Raw genomic sequence first — 14020 nt, forward strand, 5'->3', positions numbered from 1 at the left:
TGGTGTTCATGGGATGGAACAGATTCAACCAATCAGCAGCCTTCGTTTCAGAAACTTTAATGCAAATTGAACAGAACAACGAATAAACAGGTTTTACAATAAAAAGGGAAATCCTGCATTCTGATTGGCCGACGCCTCCTCCTGGAGCCGTGACCTCACTTTCTCCTGGAGCCGTGACCTCACTTCCTCCGTGGCTTGGCGAGCGCTGCCGGGTCGATCTGGTCCGGGGTCAGGCCTCTGACGGAGAACAGGCGCTGTGCGCGCTCCTTCAGCGTCCCCCCACACTTCAGCCCCCGAGACATCAGTTCCTCCTTCAGGACCTCCAGGCCCAGAGACTCCAGCTGGTCCACAGAGGCCCAGTCCACCGAGGCCAGGTCCACCAGAGGCCGGTCCACAGAGGCCCGGTCCACGGAGGCCAGGTCCACCAGAGGCCGGTCCTGAACGGAGGAGGTTTATGGTGGCCAACAGGTCCCTGGGGAACCAGGTTCAGGGTTCCATTTAAAACTACTGACCTGCTGCGGAGACACATCCTGGTCCTCTGAGGGTCTGCCGGTCTGGTCTGTGGGGGTTCCTGAGGGACCCTGGTCCTCTGAGGGTCTGGTGGGGTTTTCTGGGGGTCTGCTGGTCTGGTCTCTGGGGGTTTCTGGGGGACCCTGACCCCCTGCAGTTCTGCTGGTCTGGTGGTCTGAGGACGAGCTGGAGGAGACGGAGATTTCAGAGACTAATAATAAATATGTGTTTGTGGTCCTGAAGTGGATCTGGACTCTACCTGGTCTGCTCAGGCTGCTCCTCCTCCTCCTCGTCTTCCTCCTCTGAGCTCAGCATCTCGCCGACCCCCGTCCTGTAACCATGGCGACATGTCAAACTGAGCCCCCATAGACAGAACCTGGAGCACAAGATGAGCTACAAACTATTTATAAATCACCAAAAATATGTCTTGTTAGCACCGTGCTACAGGCAGCATCGCGCTACAGGCAGCACCGCGCTACAGGCAGCACCGCGCTACAGGCAGCACCGCGCTACAGGCAGCACCGCTACAGGCAGCACGCTACAGGCAGCACCGGGCTACAGGCAGCACCGGGCTACAGGCAGCACCGTGCTACAGGCAGCACCGGGCTACAGGCAGCACCGGGCTACAGGCAGCACCGGGCTACAGGCAGCACCGGGCTACAGGCAGCACCGGGCTACAGGCAGCACCGGGCTACAGGCAGCACCGGGCTACAGGCAGCACCGGGCTACAGGCAGCACCGGGCTACAGGCAGCACCGGGCTACAGGCAGCACAGGGCTACAGGCAGCACCGGGCTACAGGCAGCACCGGGCTACAGGCAGCACCGGGCTACAGGCAGCACCGGGCTACAGGCAGCACCGGGCTACAGGCAGCACCGGGCTGCAGGCAGCACCGGGCTACAGGCAGCACCGGGCTACAGGCAGCACCGGGCTACAGGCAGCACCGGGCTACAGGCAGCACCGGGCTACAGGCAGCACCGGGCTACAGGCAGCACCGTGCTACAGGCAGCACCGGGCTACAGGCAGCACCGGGCTACAGGCAGCACCGGGCTACAGGCAGCACCGGGCTACAGGCAGCATCGGGCTACAGGCAGCATCGGGCTACAGGCAGCATCGGGCTACAGGCAGCACCGTGCTACAGGCAGCACCGTGCTACAGGCAGCATCGGGCTACAGGCAGCATCGGGCTACAGGCAGCACCGTGCTACAGGCAGCACCGTGCTACAGGCAGCATCGTGCTACAGGCAGCATCGGGCTACAGGCAGCATCGGGCTACAGGCAGCATCGGGCTACAGGCAGCACCGTGCTACAGGCAGCATCGGGCTACAGGCAGCATCGGGCTACAGGCAGCATCGGGCTACAGGCAGCATCGGGCTACAGGCAGCACCGTGCTACAGGCAGCATCGTGCTACAGGCAGCATCGGGCTACAGGCAGCATCGGGCTACAGGCAGCATCGGGCTACAGGCAGCATCGGGCTACAGGCAGCATCGGGCTACAGGCAGCATCGGGCTACAGGCAGCATCGGGCTACAGGCAGCATCGGGCTACAGGCAGCATCGGGCTACAGGCAGCACCGTGCTACAGGCAGCATCGGGCTACAGGCAGCACCGTGCTACAGGCAGCATCGGGCTACAGGCAGCACAGGCAGCATCGGGCTACAGGCAGCATCGGGCTACAGGCAGCATCGTGCTACAGGCAGCATCGGGCTACAGGCAGCATCGGGCTACAGGCAGCATCGGGCTACAGGCAGCATCGTGCTACAGGCAGCATCGGGCTACAGGCAGCACCGTGCTACAGGCAGCATCGGGCTACAGGCAGCATCGGGCTACAGGCAGCACCGTGCTACAGGCAGCATCGGGCTACAGGCAGCATCGGGCTACAGGCAGCATCGGGCTACAGGCAGCATCGGGCTACAGGCAGCATCGGGCTACAGGCAGCATCGGGCTACAGGCAGCATCGGGCTACAGGCAGCACCGTGCTACAGGCAGCATCGGGCTACAGGCAGCATCGGGCTACAGGCACTACATATATAACTTCTTCGTTTGACCCCGTTGATGAAAACATTGAGAGAAGAAGAGCTCCTCCTCTTCCTCACCAGAAGCAGGCCGCCGTGTTCTTCTTCTTCTGCTTCTTCTTCTGCGGCGGCTCTCCGTCGGCGGCGCTCCGTCTCTTGGAGCCGTCCTCCACCTGCAGACCTGGAGCAGGGCACGCGGCCGTCAGCCCGCGGTCACGGCGCCGCGGCTCGTCTTCCTCACCCTTCATCACCGAGTCCTCCAGCCGCTCCGACAGGTCGTGGCACTGCCTCTGGTACTCGGGGTCGCTGAACTGGTGCTGGGGCGACGCCCGCTTCCTGTGGAGCCGCTCCACCCGCCGCTGCTCCTTCTCCGCCTCGCGCTCCGCCTGGTTCTTCAGCCACTCCGCCATCCTAACCACAGAAGAAGAAGGGTTGGTGCCTGTGGGGGGGGGGGGGGGGGGGGGGGGGCTCCCAGACTCACTCCTTCTCGTGGTTCACGTCCCTCAGTCTCCGCCCACTCAGGTCCCTGCAGGCCTCTCGGTTCGTCGTCTTCTCGATCTGAGCGCCCAGAGCTCGCAGCATGGAGCCGAACCCTGAACACCACAGAAGAAGAAGAAGAAGAAGGCGTTTCCCAGCATGCTCTTTGTTTGGGAGTCCGTTTGAGTGCTTCCTGGAACCCACCTCCCTTCCCCCCACAGAGGCGGGGCTCCAGGTGATAGACGGCTCCGGGCTGCAGAGGGTCCTCCAGCGGAGACAGGCGGCCATTACGCACCACGTAGAAACCTGCAGAAGAAGAAGAAGCTCCGCCCTGCAGACCAAGAGCACATCCATCACGCGCCGCAATGCATGCTGGGTAGAACGGTGTCCGACTTGCTCTGACGTCATGCACATCAACGATGACCTCATGATCACACACACACATGTACAAACACACATGTACACAAATATGAACAAACACACACACATGTACACATATGAACAAACACACACACATATGAACAAACACACACACATGTACACATATGAACAAACACACACATATGAACAAACACACACACATGTACACATATGAACACACACATATGTACAAACACATGTACACACACACATATATATATGAACACACACATATGAACAAACACACACACATATGAACACACACATATGAACACATATGTACACACATATGTACAAACACACATGTACACACACACATATATATATATGAACACACATATGTACAAACACACACGTACACACACATGAACAAACACACACACACATGTACACACACACATGTACACACACAAATATATATATGAACACACACATATGTACAAACACACACACATATGAACAAACACACACATGTACACACACACACATGTACACACATATGAACAAACACACACACACATATATATGAACACACACATGTACACACATGTGTACAAACACACACATGTACACACATGTGTACAAACACACACATGTACACACATGTGTATAAACACACACATGTGAACACATACATACACACATGTGAACACACACATGTACACAGACATATGAACACACACATGTACAAACACACACATGTACACAGACATATGAACACATACATACACACATATGAACACACACATGTATAAACACACATGTACAAACACACACATGTACACAGACATATGAACACATACATACACACATATGAACAGCTACGCACGTTTTTACATGAATTACATAAATAAGTAAACTTATAACTTCCTGTTTTATCGAATAAATAACAATACGGCCGTTTGTTGGTCAGCTAACGTTAGCATCACTGAGCTAACATCACGAGGCTCTAAATAGCTACATTGAGCCGTTAGTTCGGTTTCCCGCCTCTACCTGCCGGTGACACTCACCTGCTGCCGCACGAACCGGGTCAGAACATCCCGGACCAGAGACCCGTCCGGGAACACGGCGTTCGAGAAGCTGGACCCGGGAGAGCTCACGAACACCTCCATGTTGTTGCAGCACAGTGCGCATGCGCAGTGCGGCCGCTTATCTGCGCTCATGGCAGGCGAGGAGACGTCATACGTCATCACGTGACCACCACGCTACCTGCCGTCACATCTAATCTAATTAAACACAATTAAACAATTTAATGTGATGTGATTAAATACAATGTAATGGAATTAAATTCAATGAAATCTAATTTAAAATATAGTTTCTTGAGCCACCGTGGGCGGACTTCTATACCGGAAGTGACAGGTCTGAACTCTTTTATTTGCCGCGGTTGACTAGAGGCTCTCGGCGTTTCTCAATTCAAAGTCCACGAGTACAGACTTGTGTTCTTTTGGACTCTGGACTTGGGAGTCCAGACTCCGGAGAGGAAAGTACACAAGTAGAGGAAAGTACACAAGGAGAGGAAAGTACACAAGTACAGAGAAGTACACAAGTAGAGGAAAGTACACAAGGAGAGGAAAGTACACACAAGTACAGAGAAGTACACGAGGAGAGGAAAGTACACAAGGAGAGTACACAGAGAAGTACACAAGGAGAGGAAAGTACGCACAAGTACAGAGAAGTACACAAGAACAGAGAAGTACACAAGGAGAGAGAAGTACACAAGGAGAGGAAAGTACACACAAGAGAGAGAAGTACACAAGAGGAAAGTACACGAGGAAGTACACGAGGAGAAGTACACAAGGAGAGGAAAGTACACAGTGCAGGAGAGGTACACAAGCAGAGAGAAGTACACAAGGAGAGAGAAGGACACAAGGAGAGAGAAGTACACAAGGAGAGAGAAGGACACAAGGAGAGAGAAGTACACAAGGAGAGGAAAGTACACACAAGTAGAGGAAAGTACACAAGGAGAGGAAAGTACACAAGTAGAGGAAAGTAAACAGAGGAAAGTACACAAGGAGAGGAAAGTACACAAGTAGAGGAAAGTACACAAGGAGAGGAAAGTACACAAGTACAGAGAAGTACACAAGTAGAGGAAAGTACACAGAGGAAAGTACACAAGTAGAGGAAAGTACACAAGTAGAGGAAAGTACACACAAGTACAGAGAGGTACACAAGTAGAGGAAAGTACACAAGTAGAGGAAAGTACACAAGGAGAGGAAAGTACACAAGTACAGAGAAGTACACAAGTAGAGGAAAGTACACGAGTACAGGAGGAAAGTACACGAGTCGAGGAAAGTACACACAGAGGAGAGTACAAGTAGAGGAAAGTACACAAGTAGAGAGAAGTACACAAGGAGAGGAAAGTACACGGTGGGGAAGTACAGTGGAAAGTACACAAGGTAGAGGAAAGTACACAAGTAGAGAGAAGTACACGGAGGAGGAAAGTACACAGGAGAGGAAAGTACACAAGGAGAGGAAAGTACACAAGTAGAGGAAAGTACACAAGGGAGAGGAAAGTACAGTCAGGAAAGTACAGTGAGGAAAGTACACAAGGAGAGGAAAGTACAAGTAGAGGAAAGTACACAAGGAGAGGAAAGTACACAAGGAGAGGAAGGTACAGGAGAGGAAAGTACACGAGTAGAGGAAAGTACACGGTGAGAGAAAGTACACAAGGGAGAGGAAAGTACACAAGTAGAGAGAAGTACACGAGGAGAGGAAAGTACACAAGTAGAGGAAAGTACACAAGGGAGAGGAAAGTACACAAGGAGGAGAAGTACAAGGAGAGGAAAGTACACGAGGAGAGGAAAGTACAAGGAGAGGAAAGTACACAAGTGGAGAGGAAAGTACACAAGGAGGAAAGTACACAAGGAGAGGAAAGTACACAAGTAGAGGAAAGTACACAAGGGAGAGGAAAGTACACAAGGAGGAAAGTACACAAGGAGAGGAAAGTACACAAGGGAGAGGAAAGTACACAAGTAGAGGAAAGTACACAAGGAGGAAAGTACACAAGGGAGAGGAAAGTACACAAGGAGAGGAAAGTACACAAGAGAGGAAAGTACACAAGGAGAGGAAAGTACACAAGAGAGGAAAGTACAAGGGAGGAAAGTACACAAGGAAAGTACACGAGTAGAGGAAAGTACACGAGTAGAGGAAAGTACACGAGGAGAGGAAAGTACACAAGGAGAGGAAAGTAAACAGAGGAAAGTACACAAGTAGAGGAAAGTACACAAGGAGAGGAAAGTACACAAGGAGAGGAAAGTACACAAGTAGAGGAAAGTACACAAGTACAGAGAAGTACACAAGGAGAGGAAAGTACACAAGTACAGAGAAGTACACAAGGAGAGGAAAGTACACAAGGGAGAGAAGTACAAGGAGAGGAAAGTACACAAGTACAGAGAAGTACACAAGGAGAGGAAAGTACACAAGTACAGAGGAAAGTACACAAGGAGAGGAAAGTACACAAGTAGAGGAAAGTACACGAGGAGAGGAAAGTACACGAGTCGAGGAAAGTACACAAGTAGAGGAAAGTACACGAGGAGAGGAAAGTACACAAGGAGAGGAAAGTACACAAGTAGAGGAAAGTACACAAGGAGAGGAAAGTACACAAGGAGAGGAAAGTACACGAGTAGAGGAAAGTACACGAGTCGAGGAAAGTACACAAGTAGAGGAAAGTACACGAGAGGAAAGTACACAAGGAGGAAAGTACAAGTAGAGGAAAGTACACGAGGAGAGGAAAGTACACGAGTAGAGGAAAGTACACGAGGAGAGGAAAGTACACGAGTAGAGGAAAGTACACAAGTAGAGGAAAGTACACAAGGAGAGGAAAGTACACGAGTAGAGGAAAGTACACGAGGAGAGGAAAGTACACGAGAGGAAAGTACACAAGGAGAGGAAAGTACACAAGGAGAGGAAAGTACACGAGTAGAGGAAAGTACACAAGGAGAGGAAAGTACACGAGTAGAGGAAAGTACACGAGGAGAGGAAAGTACACGAGGAGAGGAAAGTACACGAGTCGAGGAAAGTACACAAGTAGAGGAAAGTACACAAGGAGAGGAAAGTATGCACAAGAACGCTGATTGAGAAACGCCTTCAGTGTTCGTGGAGCTGAAGGTTAATGGAGGAACGTGAGTGGGATGGACGGAGGTGGAGTTTAAAGGACCCGGATGCTACAGGGCAGGAGGATGAAGGTGGATGGTCAGGATGTCATGTAGCACTCCGGTACAGCAGGGGGCGCTACGCACCGAGGAGAGCTGGTTGCGATCCGCCATTAAAGCCCCAAAGAAGAAGACAACATGGCGGCCTTGAGGAAGGTTGTGTGCAGCTCGTGGTGTCGGGGTCGGTTCCCCTCCGGCAGGCCCTCCAGACCCTTCAGCTCAGCCGGCGGCAGCGACCAGTCCGCCGCGGACAGACCCCGATCCGGCTTCGCTGCGGCCTTCGACCTGCAGGCGGAGATCCGGCGGGAGGCGGAGAGCTCCGCGGCCGGCGGCAGCGCCTCCTCCTCCGGACGCGAGCAGAGCTTCGCCTCGCTGCTGCGCCGGTCCTCGCTGGTCCAGATGGGGCCGGCTAAAGACAAGGTGGTGGTCGGGAAGGTCGTCCACGTGGTCCAGGACGACCTGTACGTGGACTTCGGGGGGAAGTTCCACTGCGTGTGCCCGCGGCCGGCCGACGGAGAGCCGCTGCAGCGGGGCAGCAGGGTCCGGCTGCGGCTGCACGACCTGGAGCTCACGGCCCGCTTCCTGGGAGCCGAGGCCGACACCACGCTGCTGGAGGCCCGGGCCGCGCTGCTGGGCCCGCTGGAGGCCCGCGGGGGCCGCGGGGACCAGGCCTGAGGGGCCACTGCAGACCCTGGTGCTCCGAGACACTACCGCTCCGGTCCACACGGGGCGCCAGAGCGCCCTGAAGGGGGCTCGTTTGGACTCGTGTGAACTCTTCATGTGGTTCTAGTAAATGTTCTCTGCGTGGACCCGCTGAGCTCGTCCTCACTCATTAAACATGCGCGTGCACACAGGACTCCGACTCTCTGATTGGTTACCATCTGTTCTTTAATAAGAGAGAAACAGCCAATGGGGGTTTGACCGAGCTGACCCTGAACGCCTCCTCCGTCTTCTGGAGGTCTGAGTCATCAGGGTCCCGGGTCATTCATAAATACATCATTTATATCGATATATACACATCATATATATATTTATATATATATACAGGGACGTCCTAACTGAGCTACGGGCAGTTCATACATGAAGCAGCAGGAGAGGGTGTAGTAGTGTGTGTAGTACTGTGTACTGTAGTGTGTGTAGTACTCCTGAGTGTCGGTCTTCTGGCTCTTCACCCACTCATGGTCACCAGGAGCCACTGAGGAGACACCAGAGTCGTGGTTAGCAGGTTCCATGCCCGCCTGTCCTTGAGCAAGGCACTGGCTCAATGTTTGAGTGTTCAAGATAAATCCCTCTGATCAATAACCTTCACTCCCACCTCATTATCCATATGAGTCACGGTGTGTTATTGATGTTATAGTTTTGTTTTAGGACTACGTTCAAAGACAAAACGGGAACTAAACTTCTAAACATGAAGTATTACTGAGTTCTTCTGAAGATGTATTTATTTTAAAGCACAAATACATTTCAATAAAAGGAAGATGTAAAATATATAGAATGTATTTTAAAATTAAATACAAATACATCCACATCTTTTTACACACAGGGTCTTGTATATACTTCCGGTTTCCATCACAAACTTCCTGTCCCGTCTCGGTCCAGCGCCTGGAACGCCTCTGAGAAACACCACAGAAGAAGAAACAACGCGCTGCATTCAGGTCACCTGGTAGAAACCACCACTCTGAGCTTCAGTAGCTAAAGACACGAGTACCACAGTGTAGAAATACTCATATATACTCAGTAATTATCAGAATGTATATTAAATATTCATATTAATGAGTTAGTATTATATATTAAATACTTAATTATTTTCTAGTTGTAAAGTAACAAAGCAGTAAAATAACATTACTTATCCTCAGAGTGGAGTAGAAGTACTCCAGTAAAGTACAAGTGCCACAGTGACCAGAGGGCCTTGAACGCAGCAGCAGAGTGAACACAGGGCCCTGAACACTGGGCCCTGAACGCAGCACAGGACGTACTGAACATGGCCTCCAGCTTGACCAGGCAGCAGGTGAAGTTGTCGATGACCTCGTTGTCGGCGTATCGAGCCGCCAGCATCTGGTACAGCTTGTTGTTCGGTTTGAACCCTGAGGGCACCAGAGGTCAGAGGTCAGTTCAGATAAACTGACCGTTAACACCACGAGCGACAACACTCACCGCCGTTTTCCAGCGCCAGGCGCATCTCGTAGGAGCTCATGCAGCCGGACTTATCCAGATCGAAGTCCCGGAAGATTCCCTGGAGACACGAGGTGGCAGCTCCTCGTTAGCTTTGTTAGCTGTGTTAACTTACATGTTAGCGTTAGCTTGCGTGTTGGCTTTAGCCAGCAGCCCGGTCTGTTCTGCTCATGTGCCAAAGTGCCGACCCAGAATGCCTTGCAAGAAGACCAGACCCTACTGAATGCTAATGTTAGCCTAGCTGTGATGTGTTGAGCAAAATAGTTTAAAGACAATTTGAAATGTTCCTCATAAAATCATTAAAATAAGAATCATTCATGTCTCCGCAGACAGAAACAGGAGTTCAAAGGTGACGTATTATACGAGTCGTTGTTCCTTAGCTTAGCATCATAGCCAGGCTAATGTTAGCGCTAAGGGTTCTCCCACAGAGCAGAACTTGTTGATTGTGGAATGATCCAGAAGACAATGACATCATTCTATTGGCCGTGTGGAGGAACCATTGATGACGACTTCCTGTTGGACTTCATCGTCATCGGATACGTGAAATGCACCCTGGGAGTTGTGGTCTTTATGTTCTTTCACATGTCCTCGTCTTCACGAGGTTCCTCTGAACTCACCAGCCACTTCCGGATCTTGTTCCACAGAACCTGAAACTCCAGCAGACCGAGCCGGGCGCTGCCGTCTTTCTGAGCTCAAGTCAAGAAGAAGAAGTGATGAAGACGAGCCACTAACAGAACCACAAGAACCATTCGAACCAGCAGGTGGAGGATACGTCCATCAGGCTGACCCTGCCCCTGCTGAATCCATCCGTCTGGAGTTCTCTGTCTGTAAGCCACCACAGAAGAAGAAGAAGTGAACGAGTCCCAACGCCCGGGACCCGGCGGGAGCACCAGGACCTACGTTTGGACACGACCCGGTTGAGGATGGTCCGGAGCTCCCTCACGGAGATCTCCATGTCCTGGTGAGAGGCCACAGAGTTCACATGTGTTCAGGTGGAAGGAACGCCTCCCGACAGCTGGGCGAACATGGACCTGAAGGCCTCGTCCACGTCGTCCGCCGAGAGGAACCACAGCGAGGTCAAAGGTCAAAGGCCCTTCATGATCAGATCTGGGACCAGAGGACCAGAGGAGATGAATCTCCGGACTAGAAGAAGAGCCTTTCTGTCCTCACCTCCTCTTCAAAGTCGGCCACCACGTCGTCGTCCATCTCCCTGCAGAGCTGCGTCAGAGGTAATCAATAATCAATCGAGGATCATCACGGGTCGGCAGACTCACTCCGTCTCCGACTGTTTCTCGGTGAAGACCCTCAGGACGAAGTCGGCCTCCTTCGAGGGTTCGAAGGTCGACGGGACGATGAGGTACTCGCCGGGCGGGAGGCGGAGCCTAGCGCTCACCTCCCGCAGGTTGATGAAGGTCTCTGAGCGCGCAGGAGGAAGTCCTTCTTCAGGTGGACGCTGGGACAGCCGCGGAGGAGGCCACGCCTCACGCCGTGTGAACTCACTCACCTGCTCGGGAATCTGTGAGGAAGGCGAGGAACACAAAGCACAAGCCTCAAACTGATAGCATGCTAACATGCTAAGGTGCTAATCATGGATACAAACACTGCTGGGTAAACAGAGGCAGCAGAAGGCTAAGCTAACAGCTAACGGGGGTCAGGGGAAAGCTTTGTGTCACAACATCTGTGAAGGGAAGACTGGTATGAACAGGGAAGGGAGGAGGGGTCTCTACTGTGTGACCTCTGACCTCGTGGACGTGCGTGTCCTGTCCGTGGCGCCGCCGGTCTTTCTGCAGGAAGCCTCGCCGTCCTCGGGGTCGTCGTCCTCCTCCAGGAGCCAGGTCTTGTACTGGGGGTTGATCCAGAAGGTGTCTGCCAGGAGGCAGCAGTGCATCATGGGATATGTCGTGTGCAGAGAGGGTGGAATGTGTAGGTCTGGGTTCAGGTGTACATACATGTAGAACGTCTATTCTACATGTTAGGATGTGGATATGGTCTGAATGGTGACCCCGACAACTCCTTCACTAAGAGGCACCAGCAGCTTCAGCTCCTTCTGGGAGATACGAGCCCTCCTGCCCAGGGTCTCCTCCCATTGGACGAGCCTGGTAGACCTCTAAAGGGTCCAGGAGACCTGAACCAGCTCAGCTGACTCCACTACAGAGGAACCTCATCTCCTTCCTCTATCTCTGAGGCTCCTAGAGGAACCTCATCTCCTTCCTCTATCTCTAAGGCTCCTGGAGGAACCTCATCTCCTTCCTCTATCTCTAAGGCTCCTAGAGGAACCTCATCTCCTTCCTCTATCTCTAAGGCTCCTAGAGGAACCTCATCTCCTTCCTCTATCTCTAAGGCTCCTAGAGGAACCTCATCTCCTTCCTCTATCTCTAAGGCTCCTAGAGGAACCTCATCTCCTTCCTCTATCTCTAAGGCTCCTAGAGGAACCTCATCTCCTTCCTCTATCTCTAAGGCTCCTAGAGGAACCTCATCTCCTTCCTCTATCTCTAAGGCTCCTAGAGGAACCTCATCTCCTTCCTCTATCTCTAAGGCTCCTAGAGGAACCTCATCTCCTTCCTCTATCTCTAAGGCTCCTAGAGGAACCTCATCTCCTTCCTCTATCTCTAAGGCTCCTAGAGGAACCTCATCTCCTTCCTCTATCTCTAAGGCTCCTAGAGGAACCTCATCTCCTTCCTCTATCTCTAAGGCTCCTAGAGGAACCTCATCTCCTTCCTCTATCTCTAAGGCTCCTAGAGGAACCTCATCTCCTTCCTCTATCTCTAAGGCTCCTAGAGGAACCTCATCTCCTTCCTCTATCTCTAAGGCTCCTAGAGGAACCTCATCTCCTTCCTCTATCTCTAAGGCTCCTAGAGGAACCTCATCTCCTTCCTCTATCTCTAAGGCTCCTAGAGGAACCTCATCTCCTTCCTCTATCTCTAAGGCTCCTAGAGGAACCTCATCTCCTTCCTCTATCTCTAAGGCTCCTAGAGGAACCTCATCTCCTTCCTCTATCTCTAAGGCTCCTAGAGGAACCTCATCTCCTTCCTCTATCTCTAAGGCTCCTAGAGGAACCTCATCTCCTTCCTCTATCTCTAAGGCTCCTAGAGGAACCTCATCTCCTTCCTCTATCTCTAAGGCTCCTAGAGGAACCTCATCTCCTTCCTCTATCTCTAAGGCTCCTAGAGGAACCTCATCTCCTTCCTCTATCTCTAAGGCTCCTAGAGGAACCTCATCTCCTTCCTCTATCTCTAAGGCTCCTAGAGGAACCTCATCTCCTTCCTCTATCTCTAAGGCTCCTAGAGGAACCTCATCTCCTTCCTCTATCTCTAAGGCTCCTAGAGGAACCTCATCTCCTTCCTCTATCTCTAAGGCTCCTAGAGGAACCTCATCTCCTTCCTCTATCTCTAAGGCTCCTAGAGGAACCTCATCTCCTTCCTCTATCTCTAAGGCTCCTAGAGGAACCTCATCTCCTTCCTCTATCTCTAAGGCTCCTAGAGGAACCTCATCTCCTTCCTCTATCTCTAAGGCTCCTAGAGGAACCTCATCTCCTTCCTCTATCTCTAAGGCTCCTAGAGGAACCTCATCTCCTTCCTCTATCTCTAAGGCTCCTAGAGGAACCTCATCTCCTTCCTCTATCTCTAAGGCTCCTAGAGGAACCTCATCTCCTTCCTCTATCTCTAAGGCTCCTAGAGGAACCTCATCTCCTTCCTCTATCTCTAAGGCTCCTAGAGGAACCTCATCTCCTTCCTCTATCTCTAAGGCTCCTAGAGGAACCTCATCTCCTTCCTCTATCTCTAAGGCTCCTAGAGGAACCTCATCTCCTTCCTCTATCTCTAAGGCTCCTAGAGGAACCTCATCTCCTTCCTCTATCTCTAAGGCTCCTAGAGGAACCTCATCTCCTTCCTCTATCTCTAAGGCTCCTAGAGGAACCTCATCTCCTTCCTCTATCTCTAAGGCTCCTAGAGGAACCTCATCTCCTTCCTCTATCTCTAAGGCTCCTAGAGGAACCTCATCTCCTTCCTCTATCTCTAAGGCTCCTAGAGGAACCTCATCTCCTTCCTCTATCTCTAAGGCTCCTAGAGGAACCTCATCTCCTTCCTCTATCTCTAAGGCTCCTAGAGGAACCTCATCTCCTTCCTCTATCTCTAAGGCTCCTAGAGGAACCTCATCTCCTTCCTCTATCTCTAAGGCTCCTAGAGGAACCTCATCTCCTTCCTCTATCTCTAAGGCTCCTAGAGGAACCTCATCTCCTTCCTCTATCTCTAAGGCTCCTAGAGGAACCTCATCTCCTTCC

General features: G+C 51.9%; 3 protein-coding genes across 9 annotated transcripts; 1 reads left to right on the forward strand and 2 right to left on the reverse strand.

The window, feature by feature from the left end:
- Positions 1-41: 41 nt before the first annotated feature.
- On the reverse strand, positions 42-7747 carry sde2 (SDE2 telomere maintenance homolog (S. pombe)). 2 transcript variants are annotated; one of them, XM_056410913.1, is made up of 9 exons: positions 7657-7747; positions 4429-4644; positions 3203-3329; positions 3003-3114; positions 2763-2932; positions 2603-2702; positions 770-841; positions 513-696; positions 42-437 (listed from the first exon to the last, which is right to left on the reverse strand). In XM_056410913.1, the coding sequence occupies exons 2-9, from the start codon at positions 4606-4608 to the stop codon at positions 180-182; spliced, it is 1203 nt and encodes a 400-aa protein (XP_056266888.1). In that variant the 5' UTR covers positions 4609-4644; positions 7657-7747; the 3' UTR covers positions 42-179. The 2 variants fall into 2 exon arrangements, with proteins under 2 accessions (XP_056266888.1, XP_056266887.1); XM_056410912.1 differs by having other exon boundaries at positions 2603-2932.
- mrps28 (mitochondrial ribosomal protein S28) lies at positions 7668-8418 on the forward strand. The gene has a single exon (XM_056410920.1). The coding sequence runs from the start codon at positions 7708-7710 to the stop codon at positions 8242-8244; it is 537 nt and encodes a 178-aa protein (XP_056266895.1). The 5' UTR covers positions 7668-7707; the 3' UTR covers positions 8245-8418.
- Positions 8419-8522: 104 nt separating this feature from the next.
- capn1b (calpain 1, (mu/I) large subunit b) lies at positions 8523-11849 on the reverse strand. Of its 6 annotated transcripts, XM_056410915.1 has the most exons (8): positions 10912-11849; positions 10642-10699; positions 10514-10566; positions 10359-10427; positions 9724-9802; positions 9416-9653; positions 9127-9182; positions 8523-8764 (listed from the first exon to the last, which is right to left on the reverse strand). In XM_056410915.1, exons 1-8 carry the CDS (start codon positions 10945-10947, stop codon positions 8601-8603), a joined length of 753 nt encoding a protein of 250 aa, XP_056266890.1. In that variant the 5' UTR covers positions 10948-11849; the 3' UTR covers positions 8523-8600. The 6 variants fall into 6 exon arrangements, with proteins under 6 accessions (XP_056266890.1, XP_056266889.1, XP_056266892.1 ...); XM_056410914.1 differs by having other exon boundaries at positions 10514-10699; XM_056410916.1 differs by having other exon boundaries at positions 8667-8764; positions 9111-9182; positions 10514-10699.
- Between the last annotated feature and the right edge of the window lie 2171 nt (positions 11850-14020).

The sequence above is a fragment of the Pseudoliparis swirei genome, unplaced genomic scaffold (assembly GCF_029220125.1).
Source record: "Pseudoliparis swirei isolate HS2019 ecotype Mariana Trench unplaced genomic scaffold, NWPU_hadal_v1 hadal_29, whole genome shotgun sequence".
Taxonomy (NCBI): Eukaryota; Metazoa; Chordata; class Actinopteri; order Perciformes; family Liparidae; genus Pseudoliparis; species Pseudoliparis swirei.

What these genes read in the sequence shown, in the direction of transcription:
- mrps28 (XM_056410920.1), top strand. Translation starts at nt 7,708, where the DNA reads ATGGCGGCCTTGAGGAAGGTTGTGTGCAGCTCGTGGTGTCGGGGTCGG.
- sde2 (XM_056410912.1), bottom strand. Translation starts at nt 4,608, where the DNA reads ATGACGTATGACGTCTCCTCGCCTGCCATGAGCGCAGATAAGCGGCCG. An exon ending in GAGCAGCCTGAGCAGACCAG is followed by an intron (nt 697 to 769) that starts GTAGAGTCCAGA and finishes CGTCTCCTCCAG; the next exon opens with CTCGTCCTCAGACCACCAGA. An exon ending in AGGATGTGTCTCCGCAGCAG is followed by an intron (nt 438 to 512) that starts GTCAGTAGTTTT and finishes TCCTCCGTTCAG; the next exon opens with GACCGGCCTCTGGTGGACCT.
- capn1b (XM_056410914.1), bottom strand. Translation starts at nt 10,947, where the DNA reads ATGGACGACGACGTGGTGGCCGACTTTGAAGAGGAG. An exon ending in GCAGGGTCAGCCTGATGGAC is followed by an intron (nt 10,428 to 10,513) that starts GTATCCTCCACC and finishes ACTTGAGCTCAG; the next exon opens with AAAGACGGCAGCGCCCGGCT. An exon ending in CTACTCCACTCTGAGGATAA is followed by an intron (nt 9,183 to 9,415) that starts GTAATGTTATTT and finishes GGTGTTTCTCAG; the next exon opens with AGGCGTTCCAGGCGCTGGAC.